Source organism: Chelonoidis abingdonii, chromosome 3 (assembly GCF_003597395.2).
Source record: "Chelonoidis abingdonii isolate Lonesome George chromosome 3, CheloAbing_2.0, whole genome shotgun sequence".
Taxonomy (NCBI): Eukaryota; Metazoa; Chordata; order Testudines; family Testudinidae; genus Chelonoidis; species Chelonoidis abingdonii.
Window position 1 is genome coordinate 70,103,407 of NC_133771.1, and position 20,058 is coordinate 70,123,464.

General features: G+C 44.8%; 1 protein-coding gene across 4 annotated transcripts in view; it reads left to right on the forward strand.

Annotated features, from left to right (window-relative positions):
• Nucleotides 1-2,741: 2,741 nt before the first annotated feature.
• CFAP206 (cilia and flagella associated protein 206) overlaps nt 2,742-20,058 on the forward strand; it is a 41,080-nt gene continuing 23,763 nt past the window's right edge. The window contains exons 1-8 of one of the 4 annotated variants that reach the window (XM_032771855.2): nt 2,742-2,825; nt 4,929-5,037; nt 5,276-5,359; nt 6,075-6,165; nt 10,167-10,355; nt 10,850-11,008; nt 15,613-15,821; nt 16,696-16,815. In XM_032771855.2, the coding sequence (XP_032627746.1) occupies nt 4,930-5,037; nt 5,276-5,359; nt 6,075-6,165; nt 10,167-10,355; nt 10,850-11,008; nt 15,613-15,821; nt 16,696-16,815 (960 nt within the window). In that variant the 5' untranslated portion in view covers nt 2,742-2,825; nt 4,929. Of the gene's footprint in view, nt 2,826-4,138; nt 5,038-5,275; nt 5,360-6,074; nt 6,166-10,166; nt 10,356-10,849; nt 11,009-15,612; nt 15,822-16,695; nt 16,816-20,058 lie in introns of those variants that run through there. The other 3 variants (XM_075063828.1, XM_032771854.2, XM_075063829.1) reach the window with 3 other exon arrangements.

The following is a 20,058-nucleotide window of genomic DNA, read 5'->3' on the forward strand; positions in this document are numbered from 1 at the left end:
GGGTGGCCAATTGACTGACCGTGTGAGCGATATGACAGTCTTCAGAGTTTGAGAAAGCAGGATGACCTGCTGGGTCGGACTTCAGCTATGCAGGAAGGAGGTCTTGGGGCTTCAGCCCTTGGCACCTTAAAGACTAACAGATTTATTTGGGCATAAGCTTTTGTGGGTAAAACTTCTGAGGTTTTTTTACCCACGAAAGCTTATGCCCAAATAAATCTGTTAGTCTTTAAGGTGCCACTGGACTCCTTGTTGTTTTCGTGGATACAGACTTAACACGGCTACCCTCTGATATTTAAATTGTTAACTGTTTAAGTGGCTGGGGCCCACTCTGGCCAGGAGGCACTGCTCTGGCTAGGCACTGTGGCTGGACCCACACCAGCTGGCAGAGAGGTTAATGGTTAGGGTGGTTAACCAGTAAGACTATACTTACCGGTTAACCTTTCACATCCCTAATTTGTAACTGTAGGCACTTGGAGTTAGTGTGGGGGAAGTTCTGTGGCCTTGCAGTCTCTGGATATGTAAGCCCCTTTGTTTTCAGTTTAAATTGATTTTTACTGAAAAAATCCTGGCTTTCATTAAAAGTATTATTTGTTTTTGTCCCAATTTTATACATCATTCAAATATATATATAAAACTTGTTTCATTAGGAAAATACAATACATTGTATGAGGTACATATATTATTTTAATACATATTAGTTTGTATGTATGAGCAAAGCTGCCTGTTGAAGTAAGGCTAGGTATTTGTCTAGAAGACACACACAATAAACAGGCACACACAGCAGCTCTGAAGTGCGTGTGCATCTGAACATACTGATTGAATCTCATGCCCACCACATACACATTTCAAGCTGTTAGATAACAGTTTAAAAATTTGACGCGCTAAACCAGAATGAAAATCTGTATTCAAAAGTTTTTTAAACAACCAGGAGAAAAGGATGAAGTTGAGTATATGCGCTGCAAATGGTGTGGCCCAATTAATAAATGTAAATATTTATAGGCTAATAGCTCTAAGCCTACAATAGTAAACTGTTTATTCAAATGAAAAGTTTTATTTGGGGCTTGGATATATGGTTTCTTAAACTCGGAGGTGGCACACTATTTTGAGTTGTTTTACTTGTGCAGCAAACCACCCTGAATTCAGTTCACCAAACCATTAATCTGCTAAAAACCCGCCCCTGTCCTTCCGTCCACCAAAATAAACCCCACTATTTACCCGGAAAAAATATTAAGTTTTTTGCATCAATTTTCACCGATTTGTTGTTGCGGCAATAAACACCAATACATTCCCGGGGAAAAATAACCAAAATGTAAACAGAAAACACAGGGCCCTATGGCTATGGTACAAACCCGCCCTACCATTCAAAGGAAGCCAGGAAGCGCCAGCAGGGGGACCACGCGCCAGGACTCTGGTCTCTGCCGAAGCTCGGCGCTCGGATTTGTACAAGGGAGGCTGTGAAACGACCAGGTCCGGCTCCGCCTTCCGCAGCGTCGCTAGGTGGGAGGCGCTGCTGGGCCCGGCCGGCGCTAGCGGGTTGGTTGCGGAGCGACGGCAGCCAAGTAGCCCGGCCCAGACGGCGCAAGGCTCCTCAGAGCGGGCTTGGCTACAGCCCCTCGAGCCAGCATTCCAGGGGCGCCCGTTAACGGTCCTTCCCCTCGAGCGCCCGGGTTCCGGCCACAACCAATGGGGCATCAGTTACCGCCCGCCCGCCAATTCCCGCGCGCTCTGCCCGGCTCAGAGAGCAGCCCCGCCCGCTTTGGAGCTGCGTTCTATCTCCATGGAAACGCGGGCGGCCGGTTGAGGACGAGCGTCCACTCTCTAGCCAGTCTGGGGCAGGAGGCTGCTGTTTGTACGGGGTGGGGCGGGGAGCAGGGCTAGGGGAGTCGGGGCGGCGCGGCAGCGGAGGCTGGGAATCTCTCAGTGGGTCGGGTAAAGAGGGCTCCCTGGGCTGGGGAAGAGGGAGCTCCCGCTGCGCCGGCTCGCGGGGGAGGGAAAATGCCGCTTTCCTGGTGCAGAAAGACCCCCCCCCCTCCGCGCGTGCGCGTTGTACGTCCAGCGAGGGGCGCGCAAAATGCGCGCAGGGGCAATTTGCGCTCGCTTTCTCGCAGAGTGTCCCCGCCCAGCCGGGAGCTGCGGTGCGTGGGGACAGGAGGCAGCCAGAGGAACGCCATGTTCCTTTCTGACCCTCCCCGCGCTCCGCTCCGCCTGGATGTGCCTGGCCACTTTTGGGGAGGAGCAGGGCCGGCTTTAGGCCTATTCCACCAATTCCCCCGAATCGGGCCCCGCGCCTAATGGGGTCCCGTGCCCAGTGAGAATCTCTTCCCTGGCTAGAGGCACCTTTTTAATTTTTACTCACCTGGCAGAGCTCTGGGTCTTCAGCGGCACTTTGGCGGCAGGTCCTTTGCTTGCTCTGGGTCTTCAGCAGCAGGTCCTTCAGTGCCGCCGAAGACCTGGAGAAAGTGAAGGACCTGCTGGCGAAGTACCACCGAAGACTCAGAGCACCGCCTGGTGAGTACAAGCCCCACGTGGTTTTTTTACTTTTTTTTTTTTCTTTAGTCATCCCTGCTGGGGCCCCATTGACACTGTTCAAATTGGGCCCCGCACTTCCTAAAGCCAGCCCTGGGGAGGAGGAGCGGTTGTTCGTGAGCTGGACCCCTTGTAGCTCTGTGTATCGGAGGGGTGGGTAACAGTCATGCCCAGTAGATACAGTTTTGCAGAAACATTGTTTATTAAATTGTTTTACTTCTCAGGTGAGTTTTGTGCTTGTGAAGAGTGCCCGATTGATGGCCCTGGTCACTGGAGTCCTGTATTCACTCTCAGAAGAGGTACAGTGTGGGCAGCAGTCAGGGCCAGATTAACTCTCACAGCCGTGGGCCCAGGGCTAATAGATTTTGTGGGGCCCTTGTGTACCCCACATTACCACAGGCGGCTCCCTACTGTTGGCTCAGCAGGTCTGAGGCTGGCTGCATGTCATGGCCTCATGCTGCTCCTGGCATGTTTTTGCGCGCCCCTAGGGGGAGGGGGATGGTGTGTCTCCGTGTGCTGCCTACGCCTGCGGGGACAGTGCTGGGGACAGGGAGAGTGCACAGAGCCGCTTCCCCCCCCCATCAGGGGCCACAGACAGGTGCCATAAGCTGGCTGCTTCCAGGAGTGGCATGGGGGCCAAGGCATGTAGGCAGCTTGCCTGAGCTGCACCGCTGGACTTTTAGCGGCCCAGAGATCAAGATCAACTGGCAGATGCTCCAGGATTGATCAATAAATAAATTATGGATTTATTTTTGCAGGGCCACTCGAGGCCCTGAGCTGCAACCCCTAAAGTCCGTGCGTTAATCTGGCCCTGGCAGCAGTAGTATAAGCTCCCCCACACTACCAATATGCTCAAACCTCATTCTGGAGTTACCCCTATAGGGTATGAATGTAGTTACATTTTCATTACCTTTTCTGAGATTTCTAAGAAAGATGTGATTTGGTGCCAACTGTAGTGTATTGTGGGAAGACTTGATTAAAAAAAATTACATTTGGAATTTTTGTAGGAAAAAATCAAGAGAGAAATTTTTCACAAAAATGTGTAAAATAAAAAAAATCCTATATTTCAATGAGCTCTGACTGAAGGCATCTGATAACTAGGAACTGAACTGAGACCAACACTCTTTCCCACTGAATATGCATCAGAGGATAACAATATTCAGTTACTAGGTTAGAGTTGAATTTATGATGTAGAAAGCTTAACATCCTCTTACCAGTCTCCTGATCCTAATAATTGGAATTCCTAATCATCTCTCAAATTAAGTGATAATTTTATTTCATTTCTTAAACACATGAAGAACTGAAAGTTCTCAAAACTGTCATTGGAGTCCTGGAGTTGATAACCTGTAGTTCAATAATTTGCCATTAATCTACAAACAAGAGGTATTTACATGTCCTGGTCAGAATTTTGCCGCACATATCAGACTAAGTTCCCTCTAAGCTGCGCAGCTGCACAGCAGGCTACAAGGGCCGCACAGCTAGGAAGAGGTGGTCCGGCCCATCCCCACCTAGCAGGAGCTGCTGCAGGTGGGGACAGATGCGCCCCTTCCCTGGCCCTGCTGGAGCTGCCGGATCTGGGGAGAGGCATCTCTCCCCCAGCCCGGCACCGTCAGAGCTGCCGGGGAGAAATGCCTCTCCCCTGGCCCTGAGCTGCTGCAGCGAGAGAGGGCTGGGGGAGTCCTCTCTCTCCTCGCCTCAGCCCTGGGGCAGCCTGCAGGCCATACCCCTCATCCCTAGCCCCACCCCAGAGCCCACACCCCAAGCCAGAGCCCTCATCCCCCCACACTCCAACCCTCTGCCCCAGTCCTCAGCTCCCTCCCACGCTCTGAACCCCTCAGCCCCACCTCTGCCATATGTCACCTCCATATTGGTACACATAACAAAATTCATTCCGCACATGGATGTAAAAAAATAGAGGGAACAGGGGTGTCAGAGGTACTGTTAATGATTGTAGTGAGATTTTTGTTCCCTCAGCTTCCAAGGAGACCTCAGCTGATGTGAAAAATATTTTTATTCCCTTAGAGCTGATGCATTTTTACCTTCTTTTGTGTTGATTGCTGAGTTAGTCCTGTTCATCTAATAAGAACTATTCCATCTGTCAGATAAAAGCTATCTGGGTTAATCTTTTATAATCAGTTTTTGTATTTTTCCTCCAAATCTTGTTTTGTATTAGTTTCTTATTGTTTGGAAATATTCTTGTCACTTGTGGTCCAGTGAACTGTATATCATCTCTGCTACCTAGTCAAGTTGTTATTAAAAATATAAGAGGCTGGGGGCATTAGAAGAGAATATGTAATTTCACTGTTATTAGTAAATGTTGCAGTGGGGAAAACAGAGAATGAAAGACAAATGTATGATGCACTGTAATAAACATCAAACCTGTTAATGTATTGTTGGTCCAGAATGTCTCACTCTCAGGCTGAAAGTGTCATAAAGAATATAATTCGTGAAATAGGACAAGAATGTGCCATGAAAGGGCAAACTGTGTCTGAAACCTTGGTGGCTTTCATGGTAAGAACACAATATTTTAGCTATTTATTATTTTGTTTAAATGCCTTCAGGTCATGTTAATCTCCTCCTAAGATTAATAACATCATTTTCACTAAACAGACAAGTATAAAGATTTAGCAGTTGTGCACATTGGCCACAATTTTCAAACTCTGTTCTTAGACTCCAGCCTTGCTAGAACTTACTGTAATTTTACTCAGTGTGAGTAGTCCCCCTAATAACATCTGTTGCTAATCTGCAGGTGAAAGCTGTCGTTTTGGATCCAAGGAATGAGTTTAATGTGGATCGAACCCTCACGAAAAATGATGTGCAAAAACTTATTAAGGTAATTCTGAAAATTCTCCAAAAGTTCAGATACTTTACATACTTATGTAGAAATAAAACTTAAATATCTGCTCTGTATTTATAGTAACAGAACATACCTGCCATTGCCATCCACAGGCTAACATATTCAGTTATTCAAAGCCACCTGTATTGTATATGCATTGGGAAATCTAAACAATCTAACTACTTGTTAAAGTGATGTTATGGTAAATTACTGAGATCTCAGCATAATTATTAGAAGGTATGTGAAGATTAGATGAATGAAATATTTTTTGCCTCCTGGAGCTGCAGTATAACCAGATATTAGAGGAGGGAGGGAGAATCTGAGACTAGCAGACAGAAATATTGAAAGCATCTTTAATTGCTAATCAGTCTCAGCAGGAGATTTTTCTATACAGCACCAAACATCCTATCAGCACTTAACAAATACTAAATCATACCAGTTTGTAGGTTGGTGATTTTTAGCTACGTGATCAATTTCCTAAGATTCCTATAAAGCATTTTGAAAACTAACATCATACTTCATTCTCATGGTTCTGTAGTCAAGAATGGATTCTGCATTTCCAAGGGGTGGTATATACCTATTCATCATGTTCTGTTGGGAGAATGGGGAGAGGAAGGCTCCGTTGCTGCTGTCAGAATGGTAACATTGCTATTGATGTTTCAGAAAATTCTAAGTGGTTAGAAAGAATTAACTTTTACAACTCTCTTCTTAGCTCTGTGTTAGCAGACTTCTTGATGCAGTAAATCCATCCCTGGACACTATTAAGATGCAAGTTTACTTTGATATGAATTATACAAACCGAGGTAATTTTAATATGTACAAATATTAAGTATGAGTGTCAGATAATAAAACTTGTATCTAACTATATCGACTCATCTGTATTTTAATATTAATCTTTATTAGCATACTATATGCATGTGACAGCAAAGTAAATAAGATAATAAAATGAACTTGAAAGTGCAGGTAAAACTATATGGTTGTAAATTAAATTACTGTGATGGCTTGCCAATTACAGAACCAGTTTCTCCTCCCTTGGTTTTCACACCTCTACTGCTAGAACAGGGCCTCACCCTCCCTGACTGAACTAACCTCGTTATCTCTAGCTTGCTTGCTAGCATATATATACCTGCCCCTGGAAATTTCCACTACCTGCGTCTGACGAAGTGGGTATTCACCCACGAAAGCTCACGCTCCAAAACGTCTGTTAGTCTATAAGGTGCCACAGGATTCTCTGCTGCTTTTACAGATCCAGACTAACACGGCTACCCCTCTGATACTTAAAAAAAAATTCTCACAATATACCTGGAGGTAAGTATTACTTTCCCTGTTTTAGAGGAAATTGAGGCAAAGGTGTTGCCCAAAGCCACAGAATAAGTAAGTAGCAGAGCTGGAATAAGAACTTGGGAGAATTTGGCTCCCAGGCCTGTGTTCAGTCTGCTAGGCTATACAGCATCTCAACTCATTTGACTTGCCTTTTTTAAAAAAATTGGTGAAATTTTGAGCTCCAGTGTAATCATTTCATTTGTCTTTGAACACTGTACTCGATTCTCGAGTGGATGCAGTAGGAACCTGGGTAGATAATAGGATAGATCTGTGACAGGCTCCGATGGGGTACAACCTGAACTGGGGTACCGCTGTGCCCCCTTAACTCTCCAGCCTGGGTTCTCTCTCACAATGTTTTGCTACCGACAAGCACCAAACCTCTCCCAGTGCTGTTATCTTTCAGTACAACAGCATGTGGAGCTCCACAACTAGCTAAATTGCATGAATGCTCCCTGAGCCACTCATGAATTGCACAGAGAAAGGCACCAGCAAAGCTGCCAAGCCCCCAGCGTTGCACCACAGAACTGTAGTATCTTGCCCTTATCAGAAGCCTGACCCGTGTAAATTCATTACCCAATCTGACTCTCCCTCAGTGTGGAGAGGCTACACACTGGCCTTTGTAATCTGAGCTGAGATTACACTTTAACCAAAACACACTGTTTTAGGTAAAATATAAAACAGATTTATTAACTGCAGAAAGATCAATTTTAAGTGATTATGAGTGGTAGGCACTAAAGGTCAGAGATAGTTACGAAGAAAAATAAAAGGTAAGCATGCAGTCTAAATCCTGAACCTTATTAGACTGAACAATATTTGGATCAAGCAGTTTTCTCACCCCTCTGGATGTTACAGTCTGGTTACAGTCCTTAATACACAGGCTTTCCCTTTAAGCCTGAGACCAGTCTCCTCAGTTCAAGTCTTTATTTCCTCAGCATTCTTGTTGCTTCCAGTGTAGGTGGGGGAGGAGAAAGGTAAAAGCACAATGCCATTGTCCTTTATTTTATATTCTTAGGCTATGTCTACACTTCATACCTTTCAGTGGCACAGCTGTGCTGTTACATCCGGTCTGCTGTAATGTACGCTGTATAGCAGCTCTTTGCTGCAAGAGAGAGCTCTCTTGCCAGCAAAATAAAACCACCCCCAACGGGGGGCAGTACCTTTCCCACTGACAAAGTGCTGTCTGTACTGGCACATTTTGTCATTAAAACTTTTGTCGGTCAGGGGTGTGTTTCTGTCACACCCCTAACCGACAGGAGTTTTAATGACGAAAGTGCTATGAAGACATAGCTTTAGTCCATGTCCCTGCAAAGAAACTAGCCCAAGCATGCCAAGCGGAGTGCCCCAAGGGTCGGTCCTGTGGCCAGTTTTGTTCAATATCTTCATTAATGATCTAGAGGATGGCATGGATTGCACCCTCAGCAAGTTTGCAGATGACACTAAACTGGGAGGAGTGGTAGATACGCTAGAGGGTAGGGATAGGATTCAGAGGGTCCTAGACAAATTAGAGGATTGGGCCAAAAGAAATCTGATGAGGTTCAACAAGGACAAGTGCAGAGTCCTGCACTTAGGATGGAAGAATCCCATGCACTGCTACAGACTAGGGACCAAGTGGCTAGGCAGGAGTTCTGCAGAAAAGGACCTACAGGTTACAGTGGATTAGAAGCTGGATATGAGTCACAGTGTGCCCTTGTTGCCAAGAAGGCTAATGGCATTTTGGGCTATATAAGTAGGGACATTGCCAGCAGATGGAGGGACGTGATCATTCCCCTCTATTCGACATTGGTGAGGCCTCATCTGGAGTACTGTGTCCAGTTTTGGGCCACACAATACAAGAAGGATGTGGAAAAATTGGAAAGAGTCCAGCAGAGGGCAGCAAAAATGATTAGGAGGCTGAAGCGCATGACTTATGAGGAGAGGCTGAGAGAACTGGGCTTATTTAGCCTGCAGAAGAGAAGAATGGCAATGGGGGGGGGGGGAATTTGGTAGCTGCTTCCAACTATCTGAAAGGGGGTTCTAAAGAGGATGGATCTAGACTGTTCACAGTGGTACCAGATGAGAGAACAAGGAGTAATGGTCTCAAGTTGCAGTGGGGGAGGTCGAGGTTGGATATTAGGAAAAACTTTTTCACTAGGAGAGTGGTGAAGTACTCGAATGGGTTACCTAGAGAGGTGCTGGAATCTCTTTCCTTAGAGGTTTTTAAGGTCAGGCGTGACAAAACCTTGGCTGGGATTATTTAGTTGGGAATTGGTCCTGGTTTGAGCAGGCGGTTGGACTAGATGACCTCCTGAGCTCCCTTCCAACCCTGATACTCTGTGATGGACCTTGTTGAGTCACAGGGTTGAACAATCCCCATTGTGTGGTGCTTCTCTTACAGAATTGTAAATCCCTTGTCTACAACTCCCCTGCTGATTAATGGTCGTTTAACCGCCGCCTGGGTGTGGATCACCTCCTTTGTTGTCACTGAAGAACTAGCAAGGGACAACTCCCAAATTTACAACATATTTCAATAACAACCTACAGAAAATTCTCACAATAATATACATATTTTGATGGAACAATGGGTTTCAGCAGATCATGACCTTTCCTATATATCTTACATGGCATACTTTGTACAAAACATATAATTACATGACATTGGTGAATATGGGGGTTCCAAAGTGCTGGTTTGAGGTACAGAGTGCCACAAGGTCTATCATGTGAAGTACAGTATTACAGCATGGATATAACACAGAAAGAATGTATAATGGACTTGGAAGCCAGAACACATTCGCTTTTTTTTTAAGCAAGAGGGAGGCAATGTTATAGAAAGGCAACGTTCTAGGTTCTTTTAACCAATTTTTTCTCTGAGTTACACTGGTCCATTGACTTCAGTGCAGTTACTCTAGACCTGCGCTTGTGTGACCTGAGAGCAGAATTTGTCCATTTGTTGATTTTCACAGTTGAGAAGGATCAGCATTATTGGACCGTCTATTTTAAATTGATTGAGTTTGCATAGTTCAGAGATTATTTCATAAAATAGAAATATTACAATCCCAGTGAATTAGGCAGATACTTGTCTTTGGCTATTATATATAAATATTGTATGTTGTCTCTGATCTGTGCCCACTCCCAGTGACTTAAAATGGCAGAGAAGGTCTGGGTGGGAACAGGAAAAGAGAAGGAGGAGAATAAGAGTCACGGTGCCATGCAATATTCCTGGGACAGGGAGAGCTGAGAGGCATGGGACATTCATAGGGCATCAGGGTAAACTGTGAAAATTATTTGAAAGCTTTTGCTGTCTAGCGCTGGCTTTCATAGTGGATTTTTAAAATTAGCAAATCTAAGGGCTTGATCCAAAGCCACTGGGATTTGGAGCAGGCTCCAAATGCACAAACAGCATGTTCAGTCCAGTGAAAATTATGTTACTGTATATAGGTTAGACCAAAAATGGGAATAATATTTGGCAGTAACATAGCACTTCTCAAATACCTTTCCTTCCCAGTTGAGTTACTTAATGAGCAGCATCGCGTTCTAGAGGCCAGGCTGGCCCCTGTGAGCAGAGAAATCACAGATAATCGTGCTCGTACACGGGAAGAGCTGGAGAGCATTTACCGAAAGATTGTTAGCTATGTTCTGCTACGCTCTGGCCTCGGATCCCCTACAGACATCAAGGTTGTTAGGGAGGCAACAGGTCAGTAATCAGTCAAAGTATCTGATACTGGGCATCCCTTGTGAGAAAATAAAGTCTGGGCCTGATTCTGCTCTGACACAATGTAAATCTGGAATAATTTTATTGACTTCAGTAGAATTTCCTGGTGTGAAACTGATGTGAGTTGGGAATCAGGCTGTCTGAGTCTTTCATGAAAACATCCAATTGCCCAGATACTAGTAAATATTGTAAATTGTGGCAGCTTTAAAAATATTTGCTACTAATAGTCTGAATTTTAGTTAAATAATTTCTGTGGCATAAAATAGCTTGATAGCATATCAGCCTGTCTGCTTTGTTATTTGCTCATCTCCAACAATAGGTGTGGTAAAATTATTAATTTGTGAGTGCCTAAGCATCTCTCCAAATCTAGAATATACTGCTGTTTTCACAACTACCCATAAGGAGGAGTTAGTTTTGCTTCCCTAGTATTTTCAGTTTCATTCTTATACCTGCTGTTATTTTTTAAATCTTTTCAGCTGCCCTGCAGAGTGTGTTTCCCCAGACAGAGCTGGGTGTGTTTCTCTCTCTCAGTAAGAAGGACAAAGAGCGACAACTGAAAGAACTTACCATGATTGTCACAGGAATTCGGTTATTCAACAAGGACTGTGGGAAAGGAGGAGAAGGCATTGATGACTGTAGGTATATTACTTAATTAAAATTATGAGCCCTAAGCCAGACTCTTCTTGTCTCTAGCCCCATGACCTCACGCTACTCAAGATGAGCAGGATTTGGCCCAGTGTCAATAAGCTTGAAGGAAAAACAAACTATTAGATGAATGAATAGTATAATGCTTAAGGCCAATCAATGCAAATGTCAAAATGGTACTGTCAAAATATTTACAGTAGAGCACGGGTCAACAACCTTTCAGAAGTGGTGTGCTGAGTCTTCATTTATTCACTCTAATTTAAGGTTTTGCATGCTGGTAATACATTTTAATGTTTTTAGAAGGCCTCTCTCTCTCTGAGTCTAAACTATTGTTGTATGTAAAGTAAACAAGTTTTTAAAAAATGTTTAAGAAGCTTCATTTTAAAATTTAATTAAAATATAGATCTTGTCAGTTTAGTGCAGTGGTTCTTAACCTGGGGTGCACGCACCCCTGGGGTAGGGCTGGTGCAAGGATATTTTGCGCCCTAAGTGAAACTTCCCCTCAATGAACCGTTGTGCAAGGTGGCAAATCCCCAACGAGCCTTTTTAGATCCCAGGGGCCAGCCATGTCCAGGGGCTGTTCTCCAGACCAGGTTCCCCCCTCCCCACCCCCTGAACTCCCCTGGAGGGTGCACAGCCCCTCTGCAAGCCCTCCCAACCCCACCCAGATGGCCCCCACCCCAAGTCCATTTACTGGCTTTGCCAGACTTGGGCCGCTGCAGCAGCTTGGCAGGGAGGAGCCACCTTCTGGAGGCACCAGAGAGCCAGAGTGTCCCGCTTGCGGCAGCAGCGAGCCCCAGCCATGGAGGAGTCGGCGTGGTGCAGGGGGGCAGCAGCCCTGCAAAGGTGGGGGTGGCACTGCTAGCGGGGAGCAGCTGTGCCCCCCCGCCCCTCTTGCCCAGGCTGCAGCCCGATGCCCCCCCAGGGGCCCCTGTAGGCTGCAGTGGATATATGCAGGTGCCAGCCCCATGCGCCCCCTGGCTCCCCCTCACCTAGGGTTACCATATTTCAACAATCAAAAAAGAGGGGAGCGCCTTGCCCTAGCCCCCATCCACTCCCTCCTACTTCCCCCCTCGATTGCCCTGGTCAGAACGCCCAAGCCCCCCCGCTCCTTGTCCCCTGACTGCCCCCTCCTGGAACCCCTGTCCCTAACTTCCCCCCAGAACCCCACCCCCTACCTAAGCCTCCCTTCTTCTTGTCCCCTGACTGCCCCCTCCTGAGACCCTCCCACCCTAACTGCCCCCCTAGAACCCTACACCCTACCTGTCCCCTGACTGCCCCAACCTTTATGAACACCACCTCCCCCAGACAGACCCCTAGGGACTCCCACGCCCCATCCAACCACTCCCCGCCCCCTGACAGGACCCCCAGAACTCCCAACCCATCCAACCTCCCCCTGCTCCCTGCTTGCCCCCTGGGATTCCCCTTACTAGGCCCATGCCGGTGAGACACTGGCTCCACGTGGAGTTTTGCCTCTATGTAGAGTGCTGAGGCAGCGGGAGAGGGGGAGCTGTGGGAGGGGCAGCGGCAACGGCGGCTTACAGTTCCAGGAGCCGCAGAACCCAAGCATGATGAGTGGGGAGCCGGCGGGTGCACCTGCCTGGGCTCTGGCCTGGTGCCTCCCCCGGGGGGGGCGCGGCTCCTGCAGTGGATGCATGCGGGCGGCGGCCCCGTGCGCCCCCCAGCTGCCCTCTCGCCGTGCTTGGGATCTGCAGCTCCTGGGAGTGTGAGCTGCCGCCGCTGCCCCTCCCACAGCAGGCTCAGGGCCTCGAATCCTGGCGGCTCACACTCCCGGATGCCGCAGAACGAGCATGGTGAGGGGGAGCCAGGGGGCGTGCCTGCCGCCTGCGTGGGGTCCTGGCCACCAGCCCCGCTTCACTCGGCCGGCCATGCACGCTGAGGAGGGTCTGCGGCCGGGACCCCAGCTGGCAGCCACGTGCCAGGCAAAATCGGCTTGCGTGCCAAAGGTGGCACACGTGTCGTAGGTTGCCGATCCCTGCAGTGTAGCATACCTTTAATCTAATAGTGCATGAGATGTTAGAAATCCATGGGACAGAAAATACGTAAATTCTGATAATTTTTGGGAATTTCTCTCGATTCTTCTTGAATACTCAGAAATCTCTTAAGTCTTGAGCCCTTCTGGTTGTTTAGATAACTATAATAATGTAAACTGATGCACTGGAATCTTTTTGAGTGCGCAGGCAGATAGCCCAAAATAGTAAGCACAAAGAGATGGCTAAACTTCCTTGTTGCTCTTATTTTTGACTCCTTCCTTAAAATATAGAGTCATGGAGTTTAAAGCCAGAAGGGACCACTAGATCATCTAGTCTGACCTCCTGTATATTGCAGATCACCAACACCACCCAGCACCTGCACACTAAATCCAATAACAGAAATGACACTAAACTAAATGAGACCCACAGGAGACTAAACTGTTCTGTGCCATGTGCAGAGAATAGGCAAGACCAATGTGCACCAGTGCAGGAAGCCCTTGCGGTGGCAGGGAAATGATTAAATGCTAGAAATCCAGATAATTCTGGCAAGTAAGTGACAAACATCCACATGCTGCAGAGAAGGCAACCCCCCTCCCCCACCCCTGAAGGTCACTGCTGATCTGATGTGGGAAAAAATTCTTTGCTGGCCCGTATATAGTGATCAGTTAGACCTTGAGTATATGAGCAAGAACCAACCAGCCAGCCAAGTATCTGAGAGAGAGAATGCTCAGTGCCACCTCATAGCCTTGGCCTACTCAGTGCCCCATCTCCACTTGTTGCTATCCCTGATGCTTCAAAAAGGGTTGTTTTTTTTTAAAAAAAACCTCCCAAAATGCAGGGGTGAAGGAGTCTGGGGGGATCCCTTCTTGAACCCTGAAGCATGAGCTTTAGGGACATAAGCCAGAAGTGAGCTCCATGTCTGTTGAGGCCTGCAACCCAAAAACAACCAATGTTATTAAACATTTCACTGCTAAATATATCAGTATTATTATTTAAATGGTTATTCAATGGAAATAAGATTGCAATATATATGATATATTGTAATCTATGTAGTTTAATTGTATTTTCATATAGAGTAGGGATTGGCAATCTTTGGCATGTGGCCTGTCAGGGAAATCTGCTGGCTGGCCGGAACGGTTTGTTTACCAGCAGGGTCCGCAGGTTTGGCTGAACGCAACTTCAGCTGGCCACAGTTGGCCGTTCCAGGCCAATGGGGGCTGCGGGAAGTGGCGTGGGCTGAGGGATGTGCTGGCCGCTGCTTTTCACAGCCCCCATTGGCCTGGAACGGTGAACCACGGCCAGTGGGAGTTGCAGTTGGCCAAATCTGTGGATGCTGCAGGTAAACAAACCATCCTGGCCCACCAGCATATTTCCCTGACAGGCTGCATGTCAAAAGTTGCTGATCCCCAATATAGAGGTGAAGACACTATATGTAAACTGTTCTAATACCTCTGAATGAATGATGCTATACAAAAATAAATAACAACATGTATTGTGAGTTGTGAACATGCAAATAATCAACTGTTCTACTGATTATTTGGATAATCGAGATAATACTTTGCACTTAGAGCACCTTTAATTCAGGGTTCTCAGTGCTCTTCACAAAGGTATATACAGCATTATTACCCCACTTTACAGATTGAAAAATAGAGATTAATTAAAGAGATTTATGTGATTTTTCTAAAGATCATACAGCAAATTGTGGGCGGAGCTGACTGAATAGAAATGAACAGTTTTGCCACTCAGATCTTCTCTCTGAGTCTAATCATTATACCACACAGCCTCTGCTGCTTGCCTATGTTTTAATGTTAAGTCACATATAAAGAGGAATGCATAAAAACCCCCACATGGCACACTGTCTGCTCTGAGTGTTCACGCTTATCTCTTTTGCATGCACAGATGTCTAGTTACATGTCCAAATGTAGAATGTAATGGATGCATGCCTCTTTATACCCTCCTTTGTTAATGAGGCTCTAAGGAAGAAGTGTTAATAATAAAACCATCAGCTCAAAGATTTTGGACTCCCATTGTGCAGCTTATGGAATTTTGTGGGGGTTTTGTAATGCGCCTTGTCCAGTAAGAGCAAAAATAGTTCATTTTAATAAGCAATATTATATTTTTATCTCTTTCTGGGCTTATATAGACCCATTACTATACTATGTGAGCATCTCATAAATGTGAATTAATTCATTCCTGTAACACCTTTATGAGGCAGGGAGGTATTGTTATTATCCCGGTTTCACAGACAGGAAAACTGAGGCACATAAGTGATTTACCCAAAGTCACAAAGAGAATTTTGGAAGAGCCCAAAATTGAACCAAGACCGTCTGAAAAGCTAATTTTCCATAATCCTAGACTATACTGTAGTAGTTTCCTCACAGAAAAGTTGTCATTTTTAAGAACCATTTTACCAGCAGTGTACGTAATGGTTGGGTCTTGTGAACAAACTTTGGAAATGTGTGCTGTTTCAGAATAAGAGCTTACACTCTTGGAGGATACTTCTTATCAAAGTATTGAAACTAAATTATTAGCTATCTAGCATGATTACCAGGATGTGTTTCTATATCTGTTACCCTCTCATACTAAATCTATATAAATAGTACCAGCTATTCTGAATGAAGCCATTCCAGCAGCCACACAGCCTATTGATGCAGAGCTTCGTGCCTCCCAAGATCTGGCATACCGCTACACAGCTGTCTTGGAAATGACGCGTGAGAGCCCGCACAGAAATATAGAAGGTAGATTATCTATGTTAAAGGAAGCACTGTTCAATGTGAGACAACATGAAGCCTTCCTCTGCATCATTCTGGTGAGATATCACATTATATCTGATGGATTCTTTAGGATATCTTAATATGAAATGTCAGTGTAAATTGCATTTTACAAAGTAAAATACGGGTGTATGTTTGAGGAAAGAAATCCTGGGGCTCTGTTTGAGCTGTTCAGCTAGAATGATATCTTAAAAGTTCATGCCTCAGGGATTCAGGCAGCCGTCTGCAGGGGTCAGGAAGGGATTTCACACATCCCCAATGTATTCTGAGTGGGTTTTTTTTATCTCTTTCCTCTAAGCATCAGGGATGGACACTGCTGGAGATCGGACATTGGATGGGGAGGGCAGGGCTATGAATTAGCACCAAGCAGTCTCTCTCTCAGGCACTTAGCTGGCTGGTTCTTGCTCACATGTTCACGGTCTAGCTGTTTGTCATGTGTGAGGTCAGGAAGGAATTTTCCCCCATGTCAGATTAGCAGTCATCTTTGGGGGGGTTTGCCTTCCTCTGCAGCATGTGAGTTTGGGTCACTTGCCAGGAGAATCTGAGTATATCTCACTTAATAATTTCCCTGCCATTGCAGGGGCCTCCTGTTCTCTGCATGTGGCATATACTAGTCTAGTCTCCTGAAGGTTGTAATACATTTGCTCTGATTTCAGTTGTTGGGTTTAGTGAGTGGGTGGGTGGATGCTGGATGGTGCTGGGGGCTTGTGATCTACAGGAGGTCAAACTAGATGATCTAGTGACCCTTCTGTCTGTAAAATTCTGATTCTATTTAGAAGTTAGGTTGCATGCCACTCCTTAAAATATAACTGCCCCAAATGAGGCAGAATGCAAGTACCCAAATAGCTTCTGCTAGCTATTTATTTTTCTGTGGCTGTCACACTCCTTACCTGAGGTATGTTCTCTTTCCAGTCTGATGTGATCACGTGTGCACAAGAAGTTGAAATGATGGACAAGCAGTTTGCAGCACAAATAGAGCATTTAAAAAACACTGTTCAAGCAAAGACTGCTGTACCTACATCACAAGTTTTTGTAAGCATTTGAAATGCAAAAGTATTATTTTCTGAACAGAAGCAAATTAGAAAAATCACTTTTATTGTCTATAATATGAACATAATATTTATGCTGCAGTATCATGTGACATAGTTCACATAAATTTCATGTTGAATTAGGAAAAAGGATCTTATTTTCTGTGTCTGTCTAATAGCAGTGTTCCACTCAGGCAGTGTTCCACAGACACAGCTACCTTGACATCTATTCATTTGCTTAAAAAAAGGCTAAAAGAAGTTTGTTATTACACCTGCCCTGAGTTGTCTTCTCAATAATAGGAACATAAGAACGGCCGTACCGGGTCAGACCAAAGGTCCATCTAGCCCAGTATCTATCTACCGACAGTGGCCAATGCCAGGTGCCCTAGAGGGAGTGAACCTAACAGGCAATGATCAAGTGGTTCTCGTTCCTGACCATCCATTGTCCATCCCTGACGAACAGAGGCTTAGGAACATTTCTTTAAGCCATCCTTGGCTAATAGCCATTTATGGACTTAACCACCATGAATTTATCCAGTTCTCATTTTTAAACACTGTTATTAGTCCTAGCCTTCACAAACCTCCTCAGGTAAGGAGTTCCACGAGGATGGCGCTCGTGAAGAAGAACTTCTTATTTGTGTTAAACCTGCTGCCTATTAATTTCATTTTGATACCCTAGTTTCGTGATGTATGGGAATAAGTAAATAACTTTTCTTATCACTTTTCTCCCAACATCACTCGATGATTTTATACCCTATCAATCCCCCCGCTAGTTGCTCCTCTTTTTCTTAAGCTGAATCCAGTGTCTTTAATCTTTCCTATATGGGACCCTCTCCAACCCCTAATCATTTAGTTGCCTTTTTTTAACCTTTTCTTAAGTGCCTAGAATTATCTTTTTTGAGGTGAGGAGAACCACATCTGTACACAGTATTCAAGATGGTGGCGATCCATGGATTTATATAGGGGCAATAAGTATATATTCTCAAGTCTTATTCTCTATCCCCTTTTTTAATGATTCCTAACATCCTGTTTGCTTTTGACCGCCTCTGCACAGGTTGCCTGCGACATCTTCAGAGAACTATCCGAATGATGACGCCAAGATCTTCTTTCCTGACTCGTATTGTAGCTAAATAGCCCCCATCATATTGTATGTGTAGTTGGGGTTATTTTTCCAATGTGCATTACTCTTACATTTATCCACATTACGATTTCATATTGCCGATTTGTGTGCCAATCACTTAGTTTTGTGAGATCTTTTAGAGTTCTTTCATAATCTGTTTTTGGTTCTCTAACTATCTTGAGTAGTTAGTTTCATCCGCAAACTTTGCCACACCACTGTTACCCCCTTTCTCCAGATCATTTATGAATTAAATGATAGGCTTGCGTCCTAGGACTTGACCCTTGGGAACACCATTAAGTTTACTCCTCTTCCATTCTGAGAATTGTACTATTAAGCTTCCTACCCTTTGTTCCCTGATCTTTTAACCAGTTCTCAATCCATGAAAGGACCCTTCCCGTTTACCCATGACAGCGTAATTTACTTAAGAGCTTGTGAGGGACCTTGTCAAAGGATTCTGGAAATCTAAAGGTACACTGGTATGTCCACGGATCACCCTTTTCCACATGTTTGTTGACCCCTTCAAAGAATCTATAGACATTATAAGACATATTTCCCTTTACGAAACCATGTTGACTGTGCTCAACAGTTCATGTTTTTCTATGTGTCTGACAATTTATTCTTAACTTATTGTTTCAACGAATGTTGCCCGGTACTGGACCGTTAGACTTACCGGTCTTAATTGCCAGATCACCTCTAGAGCCATTTTTTAAAGATTGGCGTTACATTAGCTAACTCCGATCATTCGCAGGACACCGATTTAAGCGACAGGTACAACATCTTAGTTAATAGTTCTGCAACTTCACATTCTGGTTCTTTCAGAACTCCTTTGGGTGACATGCCATCTGGTCCCTGGTGACTTGTAGTGTATTGAGTTTATTCAATTAATTTCCGAAAACCTCTCTAGTGACACTTCAATCTGTGACAGTTCCTCAAATATTGGTCACTACAAAGCCAGCTCAGGTTTTGGAATCCCCCTAACTCCTCAGCATGTGAAGACTAGAAGCAATGGAAATCATTGAGTTCTCCGTAATGACTTTTATCGTTCTTTAAGCGCTTTCCTTTGTTATTCGAATCTCAAGGGCCCCAACTGGTTGTTTATGCAGCTTCCGCTTCTGAAGTGCTCCTTAAAAACATTTTGTATTACATTTTGAGTTTTTGCTAGCCGTCTTCAAATCTCTCTTTGGCTTGTCTTATTACACTCTTGCACTTAAGTTGGAGTGTTATATGCTCTTTCTATTTGCCTCACTGATTGGACTCCACTTTTTACAAGAATAGTCTTTCTATCTTTCCATGCTTCTTTTTACTGTGGTTGTTAGCCACGGTGCTCTTTTTTAGTTCTTTTTACTGTGTTCTTAATGGGGATATACATTGAAGTTTGGGCCTTCTATTATGGTGTTCTTGGTAAAGCGCCCATGCAGCTTGCATGTGGATTTCACTTTTTAGTCACTTACCTTTCTACTTCCTGTTTAACTACCCTCTCATTTTTGTATAGGTTCCCCTTTTTGAAATTTAAATGCCACAGTGATTGGGCTGTTGAGAGTCTTCCCACACAGGGATGTTGAATGCTTATTGTATTATGTCACTATTTCCAAGCGGTCTGCTATAGTTACCTCTTGGATAAGCTCCTGCTCAGGATTCAAATCTAGAGTTGCCTCTCCCCTTGTGGTCCCGTACAAGCTGCTTCACTCAGGATTAAAATTAGAGTTGCCTCTCCCCTTGTGGTGCCCTGTACCAGCGACTCCATGAAGCGATCAATTTAAATTATCAAAAAATTTTATCTCTGCATTTCATCTGAAGTGAACATTTCCCAGGCATATGGATAAGTTAAAATTCCCCTATTTATTGGGTTCTTAATTTGATAGCCTCTCTTAATTTCCCTTTAGCAATCATATCACATTTACTGTCGCTGGTCAGCGTGGGTCCAATAATATGATCCTAATGTTATATTTTTATTAGAGCGACATTGATCTATCCATGAGAGATGTGCTATGGAACATGTGGAATTCGCTTAAGATTTTTACTTCATTGGGAACGTATTTTCTTCACATATAGTGCCACTCCTCCCCCTGCATGACTGTCTGTGCCTTCTGATAGTAATTATTGTACCCAGAATGATTGTTGTCCCAT